The sequence below is a fragment of the Nymphaea colorata genome, chromosome 1 (genome assembly GCF_008831285.2).
Source record: "Nymphaea colorata isolate Beijing-Zhang1983 chromosome 1, ASM883128v2, whole genome shotgun sequence".
NCBI classification, from domain to species: Eukaryota; Viridiplantae; Streptophyta; class Magnoliopsida; order Nymphaeales; family Nymphaeaceae; genus Nymphaea; species Nymphaea colorata.
The window spans coordinates 9,547,593-9,561,468 of record NC_045138.2 but is presented as its reverse complement, the minus strand read 5'-3'; the positions used below and the strand labels follow the sequence as shown (position 1 = coordinate 9,561,468).

Here is a 13,876-nt window from a genome sequence, read left to right as displayed (position 1 = left end):
GGTCGGGTTTAGGCCTCCAAGAGCATCCTGGTCACTATACCTAGCATGCGAAGAGAAGTTGCTAACAGATGACAATTTGCAGAAGAAAGGAATTTATTTGGTATCCATGTGTTCCCTCTGTCAAACTGTAGGGGAATCAATCATCGATTTGATTACTGGTTGCAAAGTGGTGAAGAGTGTGTGAAAGGTTTTGGCTTCCCAATGTAGCTCATGGCCTCTCCCTAGAGGATCCACTAAAGATGCCTTTAAGGCTTGGGGGTAGAAGAGAATAGGTTACAAGTTTTTATGTAAATGCAGATTCCACATTTTGGTTTGGTGTGTGTGGCAACTGAGAAATCAATTGAGGCATGACACCCAAAAAATTAGAGAATCTGTTGAAAATGGGTATGGGAGCGGTGCATGTATAGTTACTATATGAAATGCCTGAGAATATGATCACTTACAGTAATATGGATGGAAGGTTGGAGCCAGAAGAGGGACAACCGGGCGATAATCCAGATTGTCACGTGGGAGAGGAACAACACTATGGGGTTAGCTGCTATGGTTAAATTGGAAAATGACTCCATTCCCCTTGTTGTAGTCAAGTGGTCCAAGCCTTCAACCTTTATGGGTAAAACTTGGCTGTTGAATTTTTGTTTAGAGGAAGTCACTCAAGCGCATAAGCTGATAGTTCTCCAAACCAACAAAAAGCGATGGCTGCAATGGATCAATAGAGCTATTAGAAGATACCCTAGGTTGATTGAAAAATACAGCATGATTGGACATAATCTTGAATCTTTACAAATTGACAACATGTTCCTAGCAAGTGCCACAGTTGGTCTTTTTTTCTTGGCAGATGAAAGTAACCACTTTCAAGAGTGGAAGGACCTCCCAACAAATTGAGATGTTGTTGCAGATGCAAATGTTTAATGAGTCTCAACTCCTTCTTGGGATCCTATAATTTTTTTTTTGCTGTAAATATTTCATTCCCTATCAATAAAAGTTGAGGGCCTGACCCTCAGTAGGCCAAGTTCAAGTCTACTGAACTAGAATTTTTAAGCTCGACTCGATTTGACTCTGTTCAATAAAAAATGAATAGTAACTTTAGTGACTATTTATTTCATTTCTTTGGGTTTACTTCTAATTTCATCACGCCTGTTTTCTCTCCTCACTCTTCATGTTCAACATCTGTTTTCTCTCCTCACTTTTCATGTTCAACATCATCCAAATGGGAGACATCGTCTTTTGCTACTTTGTCTATTGCTGCATAGCCAAGCTACCTCTCTCTCTCTCTCTCTCCCTCCCTCCCTCTCAAACTCTAAAAAGAACTCACTTGCTCACCCAAGCAAGAGTCCTGAAACCCGAGAGAGGGTTTGTTCCATCGCTCGCTGGAGCAAAGGAACCCTCACTTGTTCCCTCGCTCCAGGGAGAGAGCGATGGTTTCAAAGCCCTCGCTCTCCAGTGAACAAGAGTGAAGGTTTCAGCATATGAATGAAAGAGTGAAGGTTTTGAAAGTTGCAGGTCTTAGCAAATGAATGAAACCCACGCTCAACCAGTGAGGGTTTCAGATTTCTCAGATGAAACCCTTGCTCGGCGTGCGAGGGTTTCAAAACCTTCGCTCGTTGAGCAAGAGTTTTAGATGAAATTCAGGTTTCCCATAAAATTTGAGATTTCTCATTGGGGTTTCATGATTTCAAATTTCTCATTTTTCATAAAGTGATTCATCTTCTTTTACAAATCAGCTAACCCTTCCCCACTAGTGTATCTCCCTGGATAGCAGCACTTCTTTTACAAATCAGCTAACCCTTCCCCCACTAGTGTCATCTCCCTCGATAGCACCACTGCGACAACAAGCACACTGCAATCTTCTTTCTTTTATTGCTGCACTACAACATGCCTAAACGAGTTAAATGAAATCGAGCTCGAGTTTAAGCTCTAACATGCTTCATCGAGCCGAGCTCAAGTTAACATTATGTAACTTGATTCGAGAGCTCATGCAAAATAGGAGTAGAGTCTGACCAAGCTGGGGGTCAACTGGGCTCGTGGCCGCACGCATCCATCGCCAAACAAAAACGTACGGTTCTCGCAGGATGAGAAAATTTTGAAGCACAAGCTGACACGTTTCTCTCTCTCTCTCTCTCTGTGTGTGTGTGTTGCTCGCTCCGAGGAATGAAATCCGTAGTTAGCAAAGAAGTCGAAGAAAGAAGAAGAAAAGGAACAAACAAAGTAGCGAAGATTGGAGATTAAAATAAGGATGGCTTGCTTGAATGCTTCCAACTTCTGCACCCTTGCGAATCACAATGTCCTTCAACAACGGCAGAATTTGGCCAGGAGCAACAGCTATGCATCCGTTACCGCCTTGTTGAGTGGTGGAGTCTCCATCGATAACAATATTCATGGCCATGCACGGCCTAGTCTTGGGTTCTGCTGGAGAGAGCCGTCTCCTCTGTGTCGTCTCGATAGATGGGGGCCACGGCCCTTCCCTGCCGCCGCTGCCTCACTCTCTGGTCCTAGTGAGGAGGAGGAGCAGGGTGCCTTCGGTTCAGATGACTCGCCATCTTCTTCTTCTTCTGTCGATTCCTCGGAGGCCGTAGTTCGCACGGGGTAACCCAATCGTTTATTATCGTTTAACTAGATCTTGTCTGATGGTTACCATGGATGCTTCATATTGGTCGTGTGATTTTGTGCTTATTGATCGTGCACTTTTTTCAAATTATGTAGTTACTACATCAAACAGCAAACTTATGCTGGATTGGCACAAGAAAAGGAAGAACCAATAAACAAAGAGGACAAGAAGAATTCTATATTAAGGAAGTAATGCCATTTAAGGGGTTTCATTGATCAGCTGTTCAATATATTCGTTTTGTACCCAATCAAAATGGGGTGAGATGGCTTCATCTAATGGAGATGAATTAGTTTTGCCTCTTTGGATGTAGCCATCCGTTCCGCATGTTCGCTACATCATGCCCTAAAGTTTCCAAGGATTTTAATTGTCAGATTGTAATAGTAGCAAGCAATGGTCATTCAGTGCTCTCACACATATACAAAAAAAGGAAGGCATGCATTCTTTTGACATGAGTTATTGCTTCTTCAGAGTTCCTGATTGAATTTGCTGCTTCTGTGATGAAGTTACTTTGATGGGTGATCGACCACTTACGTTTGATTTGGAGATAAATTAGGAGCATTTTTCTTCTATTGTCAGTACTATTCTAGATTTATGTCATTGTCTAGGAGAGATTTATGTCATCATCAAATTTCTTATAAGGACCATTTTATACTCCTTTGTTGTGGCATGTCATCGACAACTTTTGTCACAATGACTACTTTCTAGATCCCAAGGGGTTGGTACAATGGGGTGGCTTTTCGTGGTGATGCATACTCATGATTCTGTTCTCATTAGTTTCACTGTTCATGCAAGCCAAAGCTATAGGTGTACAACCTGGGACCCCTGAGGTACATTCAAGAAGGGTTTTATTGCTGCCCTGAAGAGGTTTCTAGTCTGGGTTGCCATTCAATACCCAGAAACTGAATATTTTTGTTTGATTGTTGTAGATTGTGGAAGTGGAGAGGTTATCAGATTCGTTATCAATTTGCTGGACATAGTGGACCTGCTTTAGTCTTAATCCATGGATTTGGTGCAAACAGGTGCGTAGAATTTATTTATCCTTTTAAATATGGAACTGTATGGATTTTCGTATGTTGATTGCCTTGGTATGCTGTTTTTCTTTTTTTTTGTGATTGTGCTTCTCGATTCTGATGATTGGAACTCACTTTTTAGGAAAACCACCAAGTTTCTGTTATTAATCTAATGTGAGATGGCTTTTGTTTTTGCAGTATCATCCTGAGCCATTTTCTCCTCATCTGGTTGCAAATGAGATGCTCTGATGTGCTCACGCGCATGGTATCCATATGCAACAGATTTAGTTAGTGGCTTGCCTGTTTAACATATTTTCATTTCTCATGCACTTTGTAGTACGACTAGCACCTGAAATGCAGTGATGACATACATAAGCTTTAAAAGAGTCACACACAAGTTTGTTAACCTTATTCTTTCTTTAATTAGTTTGAATAGTATAAAAAGTTAGTTAACCTTATTATTTTCTTTAAATAGTTTTGTTCCTAAGAATTAATGATTCTTAATTTCTTATCCTACATAATCAGAATTTCTTAAACAAATTGGCTATTGCATGAAAATTCCATTTATATTTTTAATTATCTCTTGATGGTTGAAATGTGAACAACAAAATGTATATTGTCAGGTGGTTTCATATAGGTGTTACAAAGTTTAAAATTAGAGGACAAAGCAAGGTTAAAGTTCATTTGCCAATGTATTCTTTAATTTATGCATAACATAGGCTTTCATGCTTTGGTTAGTAGTTTTTATTTTGTAATCGCGTTGGCCCTGTTCAATTTTCTTTTGTCTTCTAGTTTAATTCTGATATTGATATGGTTTGATTGCTTAGCATGCTTCCTACAACTTTCCAGTTGCCTGCTTCTAATCACTTTTTGACTTGGTTTTCTTGTCTAGCTTCTTCAGTTTAAACCTCTTAACAATTATGTCTCTCCTATAAATTTTTAGGAATAAAAGTTCACTTTTCCTTCAAAGTTGTTTTTTCTCTTTAGGAGAATTGTGGCTCTCAATGAGACCTTTTCTTTTGTGTCATTTGTGACTTTTTCTGATATCCTAATCTCCCCTGTTGCCTTTTCACTTTTTTTTTCGGAGTGTCCCATTTTCTTACATGCCTTGTCTATCTTTTAAAGAATTTCACATAAAACTGCAAAGCTAGTGTTGCTCATAACTGCAGGGTTCTCCAAAGTCCAATCTTCTTATTAGTTGTCAATTTTCCCGGTAACTATGCTACAACAGTTCCTTTGATGTTGTCTCTTGGTTCTGGATAGTGATCACTGGAGAAACAACCTGCCTTATCTTTCAAGTTCATACAGAGTTTATTCCATTGATCTTCTTGGTTACGGATATTCTGACAAGCCAAACCCAAAGCTGAAGGTCAAGCCCCTATATACCTTTGAGACATGGGGGGCTCAACTGAATGATTTTTGTTCAGAAGTAATCAAAGACCAGGCTTTTTTCATATGCAACTCCATAGGAGGTGAGTATGTAAGTCATGTCTGAGTCGCCTGACCTATTTCCTTTTCAGGTAATTGAGGATAATGAGTATGTAAGTCATGTCTGAGTCGCTTGACCTATTTCCTTTTCAGGTAATTGAGGATAACCATGGATTTAGCCTGTGTTTGCATTTAAGTAGGAACATAATTTTCCATGGGTACCCACTTGAATACAGTATTACTAACAATGCCTTAAACACAAAATTTTTTGAAGTAAGCCTTTTTCAGCACATGAATATATTATTAGAAATTGATTACAATACTCTATTTGATTGCAAGGTGTAGGTTTTCTTGGAACCTTCTGTTTTGTTTTGTACAGATTAAACTGGATTCTAGTGTTATCTTTTTTTTTTTTTTTTTTGCCATGTTAAAGAGATTCAGACTGACCCAGCTGTCTATTGTTTTTTTTTATAAACATAAAAAATTTACATGCTGATAAAAATGATTGTTCATGTTTCTGAACCACTGGTATCCAGACTTTGATTGTCTACTGGAATGTCATGCTAGTGTTTTCTTGTTGGTTGATCTGAAAATCTGTTAAAAGGTAATATGGTATCAGGGAAAAAAATCATTCTTCATGTTTTAATGGGAAATCTTCTTCCTCTTTCCTTCTTTTGGGAAAAAAAAAATCAATATGTGTTCTCCAAAACTTTTTCTTTTGCTCATATTTCTGTGCATTGTTGTTATCTCATGAATGTGTATGTTTGTGAAGTGTAATTTATCCTTTTCTGGAACTCCATCTTATCAAACTTTTAAATGATGTAAAACTATAGAATTTCCAAGAAAGGCTAACCATAAAATTTCCAATGAACAGTCTAAATGTGTTACAATGATTATTTGTCTATGATTATTTCAAAAGCTTGCCAATGTCAATAACCCATTGGAACATTGCATGACTAATATTTTATAGAAAGCAGTTATCTGTTCTGTAAGTAATACCACCAACATGATCACCACATTGGTACTTCATTAACTCTTGCACCCCATTGAAATATTTCATGGTTTTATACTCACATATTTGTTGGCTGAAAGTGAAACATTTGAATTGACTTGTTTCTTGTTTATTTTCTTTAGAAATTTTAGTAACCACAAGGTGCAGACAAGTGATTTCCATCTTTTATCGTGATAAATTCAGGAATAGTTGGCCTTCAAGCAGCTATCATGGAACCTAAGTTATGTTGTGGGTTGCTTCTTCTCAACATCTCTTTGCGTATGCTTCATATTAAAAAACAACCATGGTATGCAAGGCCGTTGATTCGAGCATTCCAGAATCTTCTAAGGTATGTGGATAACCAAAATGAAATTTGTCTGTTTACCAGTGCCACATTAAATTGTTGCTTTATCTTTTTATTTTCATCTTCCTAACAGAAATACAGATCTGGGGAAAATCTTTTTCAAGGCTGTCGCCACACCAAAGTCCGTGAAAAGCATTCTTTCTCAGGTTCTGAATTCATTCTAATGTATCAAGATTCTTCACGTTGAAGCATTTATGATATGCGTTAAAGACAAATGGTGATAAATGTTTCTAAGTTGTGCTGATATTTGGTCTGGAAGGAAATTTTGAGATTCACTTCAATTGAGTTATGTTGTATAGTTGCTGATATATTGACCAATTCTCTACTTAGGATGCATTTTTTTCATTCCATGGAAGCCACAGGATTGAAGCTATTCTTTCTTGTACCTAAACTATTCGATTTCTTCAGCATCACTTTTTCACGAATGAAATTTAGTTTTTGTAGCATCAAAAGTGTTAACACGACCATACAGCATAGCTACAAATACTTTGTTATTAATCAAAAAAATGAAAACAACAAAAAAGGGAAAAAATCACTATACTTTCAAAAAAATAAGAAACAGTTTATTTTTATTTCATTTTCTGTTTTCATTTTTTTCAACTTTGCTTGTTTGTTTTATTTCTTCTTATTTTAGGTATTTAATGCATTGTCACAAATACCATTTTCGGGTACAAAACAGCGAAATTTTTCTTGAATATAATACGACAAAGTTGTTTTACTCAGGAAAATCTCAGCAAATTTTAAAAAAGCTAGAAAAGTAAAAATAAAATGTCAAAAATATGAAAATAAAAATCTGGTAATTAAGAAATGTAAAAACCGTGAAGAAAATGCAAAAAATGAAAAAAACGAAAGAAAGGTGGGACACACAAAAAAGGTGAAAAAACGTGAAAGGAACCCAAAAAATAAATATGTCGTGAATAAAGCATGTTTTTTGGGCTTTTGTTCATTTTTTTTTAAACACGTTTCTTTCTTGTGTTTTTCGGTGATTTATTTTTAACGTTTTTGTCACGTTTTTTTTTTGAATAAGACGTGTTTTTTATGACAATGATTTAACACATCCTACATGGAATACAATGCTTATTACTTTATCATTTTAATTTTTCACTAGATGTTCTTTTATGACTTCTTATTAGTTTCTCGTTTATTTTATTTTTACTTAGCATTTTGATTTTTGTATTTTTTTTTTTAAATTTCCGAGATCTTCCTGAGATTTTCCTGAAAAAGAACAACTTTGCCAAAAATACTTGAGAAAAACCATGCCAATAAAAACCTGAGAATGATATTTGTGGCTATGCTATGTGGTTGATTTTTCAGTTTTCCAGCTCCATAGCATATAAAGATGAAGTTTAGTGCATGATTTGCAACACTATGATAAGCAGATAAGAGTATTTTACTTGAAAAAAAATAAAAAGATACTAATCAATGCTGGGGGGAACAAATAAGTTATGAAAAATGAGGCCTCAGGTTAGGGGAAAAAGGGACAGGTCCTGTGTCTTCAGGATCATCTGCATTTTTCGGGGCATGTTGAGAGCATTGAGTTAGAGGCGATTATAGTCATGCCAAGGCAGTTTTTTTCATTTGGACATGAAGGGTCATTTTAGTGGTGGACATGTGAATATGCTACAAGGATCTCTGTTTGTGGTCTTTGATTGTAGCATAGTCTAAGTATGCATTTGTTATTTGGTAACTTAACTTTCAACTTTTTATCATAAAAATAAAATCTAAAGGCATGTATATGTCTTCTAGGAAGTAGTGGGCCTTGTTTTGACCATTCTTAGTGTCCCTTTCCCCCTATATTTAGTGTTGGTATCCTTTCTAGGCCTGTTGAAAACAGAGTTACTGACTGTGGAAGTGGGAGGGACAAGTGATTCAGGAAGTAGAAGCATGAACAGAGGCCTCAAAGATTTTAGGACGGGGAAAGCAGTCAAAGATCTAGAAGCAAACTAGGAACTAAATTGAAAATGGACCATGAAGTGAACCATAAGCAAAAATGGAATCAAACCTGAAGCAGGTTGGAATAAGAAAGAGAACAAATTTAGAAGTGAAAAAGTAAATTAAGAAGTTAAATTATGATCTTTTTATCTAACAAAGAATTATAAGTCATGACTAAGAAAGTGAAACATGAAGATTTTGATATATGCAATCAATTAACAAGATACATCTCTTACAAGCATTTGTAAGTCAGCTAGAAAGACATTTATCATAAAAGAGTAAGCAACATTACATGTTAAGAAACCACATTGCATACAATAAGACTACAAGTATCATTAAATATACTCATTACAATATTGTACTAAGATAACTTGTATGATCAAGAATAAAATATAAACAAAAAATTTAATAGACAAAGTTAAGAAAGGTCATCGGCCGTCTTTTGTCCTTAATGCTTTAAAATCATCATTTGTTGGTTTTTTGTAAAATTATGTTTGAGGTTTGGGTAATCGTGCGATTTAGATTTTCTATAGAATAAGGATGTATTTATGTGAAAATTAAGATTTTCAATTATAGGAATCTTAATTTTCAGCTATGTCACATAGGTACGGGTGCCGGTGCGGGTACGGGTACGGACCATTTCAGAAAACTTGGGTGCGGGGGTATGGCCTCACACACACACACACACACACAAACACACACACAAGTAGGAAGCTCATGTTTCTTCAGAAAACTTGGGTACTGCTCCTTCAAAGTAGTACCCATGTTACATAGATTTCCAGAAATTGGAAGTAGGAAGCTCCCTGTGAAGCTTGCTTCCTTTAAATGGGAAGCCCACTTGTTTTTCTTTTTTGCACTTAATTTCCCAGAAGGAAGTGCACTTTCTTTCCCCTCCCCCCCCTCCCAACCTTGGTTTCCCAGGCACCTCTAAAGCGCCTGGTGTCCCACTTCCTAAGCATGCTTCCTGGGAAGCACACGTATGAGGCCCTACATGCACTTCTGGTAACTCTGGTTGGCAGTCAGGAGAGATGGTCCAATGCCATGTCCTTGTCACAATTCTCCAAAAAAGAAGCTTCTTCCATGGGCAATGGTGCCTTCCAAGAATGAATTCTTTCAGTGTGGTCAGGTCAGAAGGATTATGTTTCCAAGTTTCTAGGCAAAAGTAATGAAGGCTTGAAGAAGCTGTAAACAGCAGTCTGGTGTTTGGCCTCTGTATCACCCACAAAAGGAGGATTCAAATTTCAAAGTGTAAACAACCCCATGTTCTCTTTGGGTGTGCAAAAAGATGCCTTCTGGTTTTTCATAACCCAATCTGAAACGTCTCTCTTTCGCAAATAGACTTTTATTATGTTACATCGACTTACTCTTTCCTTAGCCTCATCTACAGTATATGACTAAACCTTGCACTTTTTTCACCTAAGCCTCCATGTTCTGGCATTTCATTTTCATTTGTTATCTTCCATTTGTGAAATGGGTTTATGCAAAATAAGATCAGAATTTCAATACGGACATTCATTCACTGCCATGCGACATCCGTTCACTGCCATGCTTATCTATGCTCATGCTTTAGATGTGCTATCATCCATTTGTTTTCTGAAGATCCTAATCTAATACTGGGAAGGACATAAGCATGTGTATATGTTTCTTCCGAGTGTCTGAAATACACTGTTATACCCCATTCTTTTCCCATTGTCGTAGCAGCTGCTTCTACTTGCTGACAAAATTAAACGCCAGTCTGATTTTTTGGCACTAATGCAGTGTTATTATGACAAGTCCAAGGTTACAGACGAGTTGGTCCAAAAGATCCTTTTGCCGGGTCTGGAACCTGGTGCTGCTGAAGTCTTTCTTGAATTCATATGTTATTCAGGCGGCCCTCTACCTGAAGAATTGCTTGGTCAAGTCCAGGTGATCTAAATTCTTTCTGCTTATCCATTCACGGGAGTGTTTTGCATGTTCTGAAAGCCTATCTGATGGTTAGAACATGAAAAAAAATTTCAGTGCCCAGTACTTATTGCTTGGGGTGATAAAGATCCATGGGAGCCAATTAAGCTTGGAAAAGCATATGCAGACTTCGAGACAGTAGAAGACTTTGTCATACTCCCCGATGTTGGTCATTGCCCACAGGTATGATAGTGAACAATGACAGTGTCTACCTTTTTCTTTTATCCTCCACAATTTCACCCCGTTTTATGACTTGGTTTCTTTTGTGAAGGATGAAGCACCCGATCTTGTTAACCCTCTCATTGCATCATTTGTGGCCAAACATGTTCCAAAGGAATTCACTCTCTCTGCAGGAGCTACCTTGTAATGGCTACAGCCTGGGCTGTGGTATGAACAGCAACTGTGGTTTATTTTCCCCGTACTTTGTGACCAAAGGGCTCTACTGCTGAACTATGCCTTGGCACCAAACGAGGACAGGGAAAATGAATGCAGTATCCACACCTTTAGTAATGCAAGCAGTGGATATTTGTTGTTTAAACAGAGTCTTGAGGAAGATAGCAGAGTAGGAGGGAGGAGACGAGAGAAGTGAGGAAGAATTGGGATCAATTCCATTCACAACTAAGGGCTTTATATTCCTTTATACTCCTCTAGCAGAAGTGGAAGCCTCAAAACAGGGGATCGTGGTAGACCCACTCTGCCACTAACAGGGATAACTCATCGCTAAAAATGTGGAACAACCCACTTCTTGGAACAACTGAAATAAACTCAACTGAACACTAACTATGACCATGACGCCTACTAACTGTTGCCATGATGCCACGGTAGACACCTTCGGCTAAGGTCGTGACATTCGACCTCCCTTGGAACTGTTCTTGTCCTCAAGAATAGCAGTTTGATTCAATTTTGATATGATGGAGAATTGAGCCTTAAGCGCACTATAATCTTCCCATGTCTCCTCTTCATCATGTAAATTGGCCCATTTGACAAGTACTTGGACGACTGCCGCATTATTACGCTTCACTAAACGGCGATCCAATATTGCCTCTGGTTTTGATCGAATTAGACCATCCTTAAGTAACGACAGGTGGTGTAGTGCTTGGTACCTGCCCTTCTCCAACTCGTCGTTTAAGTAACGACACATGAAAAACTGGGTGGATTGCGCAGGACAGAGGTAGATCAAGTTTGTAAGCCACCGATCCTACCCGAGCTATGACGCAGAAGGGTCCATAATATTTGGCGGCAAGCTTGAGGTTGGTACGGATTGCCATTGAGCTTTGCCTGTAAGGCTGGAGCTTCAAGAACACCCAATCTCCTACAGCGAACTCCTTCTCACTTCGTCATTTGTCAGCTTGTATCTTCATGCGATTTTGGGCTTTAGCAAGCGATTCAGATAATAGGCGCACCGTTTGAGCATGTTTGGTGGTATAATCTGCAACCACGGCCATCGAGGGCTGTTTGTCTCGAATTCCGGAAATGGGAGGTGGCAAGTAACCATAAACCACTTCGAATGGTGAGCTCTTGATGGTAGTATGGTAGGAACTATTGTTCCAGAATTCAGCGAGTGACAACCATATGCTCCAGGTGTCAAGTCGATTGAAACACATCGCTCTTAGATAATGTTCGAGGCATTGATTGAGTCTTTCCGCCTGGCCATCGGATTGGCGATGGTATGCTGAGCTAAGGGCCAGTTGTGTGACAAAAGTTTTGAAGAGCTCACGCCACATATTGCTGGTGAAGACCTTGTCTCGGTCTGAGACTATTGTTTCGGGAAACCCATGGTGTTTGAACACGTTGTCGAAGAGAGTTTGTGCCACTTGAATGGCAGTGAACGGATGGGCCATGGCAATGAAGTGGCCGTATTTAGAGAATCGATCTACCACTACTAATATCACATCCTTGCCATGCTATTTAGGCAACCCTTCAATGAAATCAAGCGCAATATCCTTCCAATTGCCTGTTGGAATTGGTAGAGGCTGAAGTAAACCGGAGTTTGCAACGGTTTCTGATTTGCATCGCTGACATGTGTCACAGTTAGCAATATAGGTATCAACTTCCTTCTTGAGGCCAGGCCAATAAAAATGCCTTTTGATTCGTTTGTAAGTTGCTAACCTGCCCGAGTGCCCTCCGACTGCCGCATCGTGTAAAAATGATCTCGTGGCGAAGATTTCCGGAACAGCCTATATAAAAACGGCTCTTGTACCTCAGCAGACCTTGTTGTAGCTTGAAATTTGGTTTGCCATCAGGAGTAATTAATAACTCCTCCTTGATTTGAGTTGCCTTGGTATTGCCAAGATAACTTTTCTCAATCGAAGCCTTCCAGGCTGGAATGACTGATGAAATAGCGAGCACCTCGTTGCTAGTTGGAATTTCACCCCTGGTTATCTTCGTGAAGCGCGATAGAGCATCAACCGCCTTGTTATCGAAGCCCCTTCAATATGCGATAGAGAAATTCAACCCCATCAAGCGAGAGACACCCTTTCGTTGCAAGTTTGTATGAACTTTCTGATCCAAGAGGAATTGTAAACTGCGATGGTCCGTCTTGATCATGAAATGGGCTCCTTCCAAATAATGCCGCCAACGCGTCACCACTGAAAGGACAGCCATCAACTCTTTTTCGTAGGTGGCCAAGCCGGCATTACGAGGGCCTAATGTTTCGCTCATGTATGCAATTGGACACCCGTTTTGAGTTAAGATTGCCCCGATGCCTCGCTCTGATGCATTTGTCTCCAACACAAATTCGCTATTAAAGTTAGGGTATGCAAGGATGGGAGAAGTCGATAGGAGGTGCTTTAGATTTGTGAAAGTCTCGTCCGCTTCTGGAGACCAGCAGAAGGCATCTTTTTTGAGGAGCTTAGTTAGGGGTTGCGCCACCACACCATAATTGCGTATGAACTTTCGATAGTAATCGGTTAAGCCGAGGAAGCCCCGCAATTCTCTTATCGTTTTGGGTGTAGGCCAACTAATCATGGCCTCAACTTTTTTTGGGTCGGTACTGACTCCTTCTCCCGATATGACGTGTCCCAGGTAATTGATTTGAGTCATGCCAAATTCACATTTGGATAACTTGAGGTAGAATTGTTCACGCGGAGTAACTCTAGCACCATCGAAAGATGCTCAGTGTGCAAGGCCAATTCGTTGTTGTAAATCAATATATCATCAAAGAATACCAGAACAAATTGACGTAAGGATGAGGCCAAAACCTGATTCATTGAGGACTGGAAGGTGGCTGGGGTGTTAGTAAGACCGAAAGGTAGCACCCGAAACTCATAATGGCCTTGGTGTGTCCGGAATGCCGTCTTAGGAATGTCCTCCTCCTTTATACGAATTTGATGGTACCCAGCCCATAAGTCGAGCTTGGAAAATACCTTTGCACCATGTAGTTCATCAAGAAGGTCGTCTATGATGAGAATCGGATATCGATCCTTGATCGTCCGGCAGTTGAGTTGGCGGTAATCCATACACATTCGCCAGCTACCATCCTTCTTTTTAACGAGCAAGACTGGCGAGGCGAAGGGACTATGATTGTGACAGATAAACCCAGCATCCAGGAGGTGTTGCACTTGGACCTCTATTTCCCTTTTTTGGTGGTAGGGGTAGCGATATGG

At 39.3% G+C, this 13,876-nt stretch overlaps 1 protein-coding gene across 2 annotated transcripts; it reads left to right on the top strand.

The window, feature by feature from the left end:
* The first annotated feature begins 1,611 nt into the window (after positions 1 to 1,611).
* On the top strand, positions 1,612 to 10,910 carry LOC116257737 (uncharacterized). Of its 2 annotated transcripts, XM_031634708.2 has the most exons (9): positions 1,612 to 2,583; positions 2,701 to 2,793; positions 3,532 to 3,624; positions 4,879 to 5,087; positions 6,239 to 6,383; positions 6,472 to 6,544; positions 10,089 to 10,235; positions 10,329 to 10,454; positions 10,543 to 10,910. In XM_031634708.2, exons 1-9 carry the CDS (start codon positions 2,234 to 2,236, stop codon positions 10,636 to 10,638), a joined length of 1,332 nt encoding a protein of 443 aa, XP_031490568.1. In that variant the 5' UTR covers positions 1,612 to 2,233; the 3' UTR covers positions 10,639 to 10,910. The 2 variants fall into 2 exon arrangements, with proteins under 2 accessions (XP_031490568.1, XP_031490575.1); XM_031634715.2 differs by lacking the exon at positions 2,701 to 2,793 and having other exon boundaries at positions 1,632 to 2,583.
* The last annotated feature ends 2,966 nt before the right edge of the window (positions 10,911 to 13,876 follow it).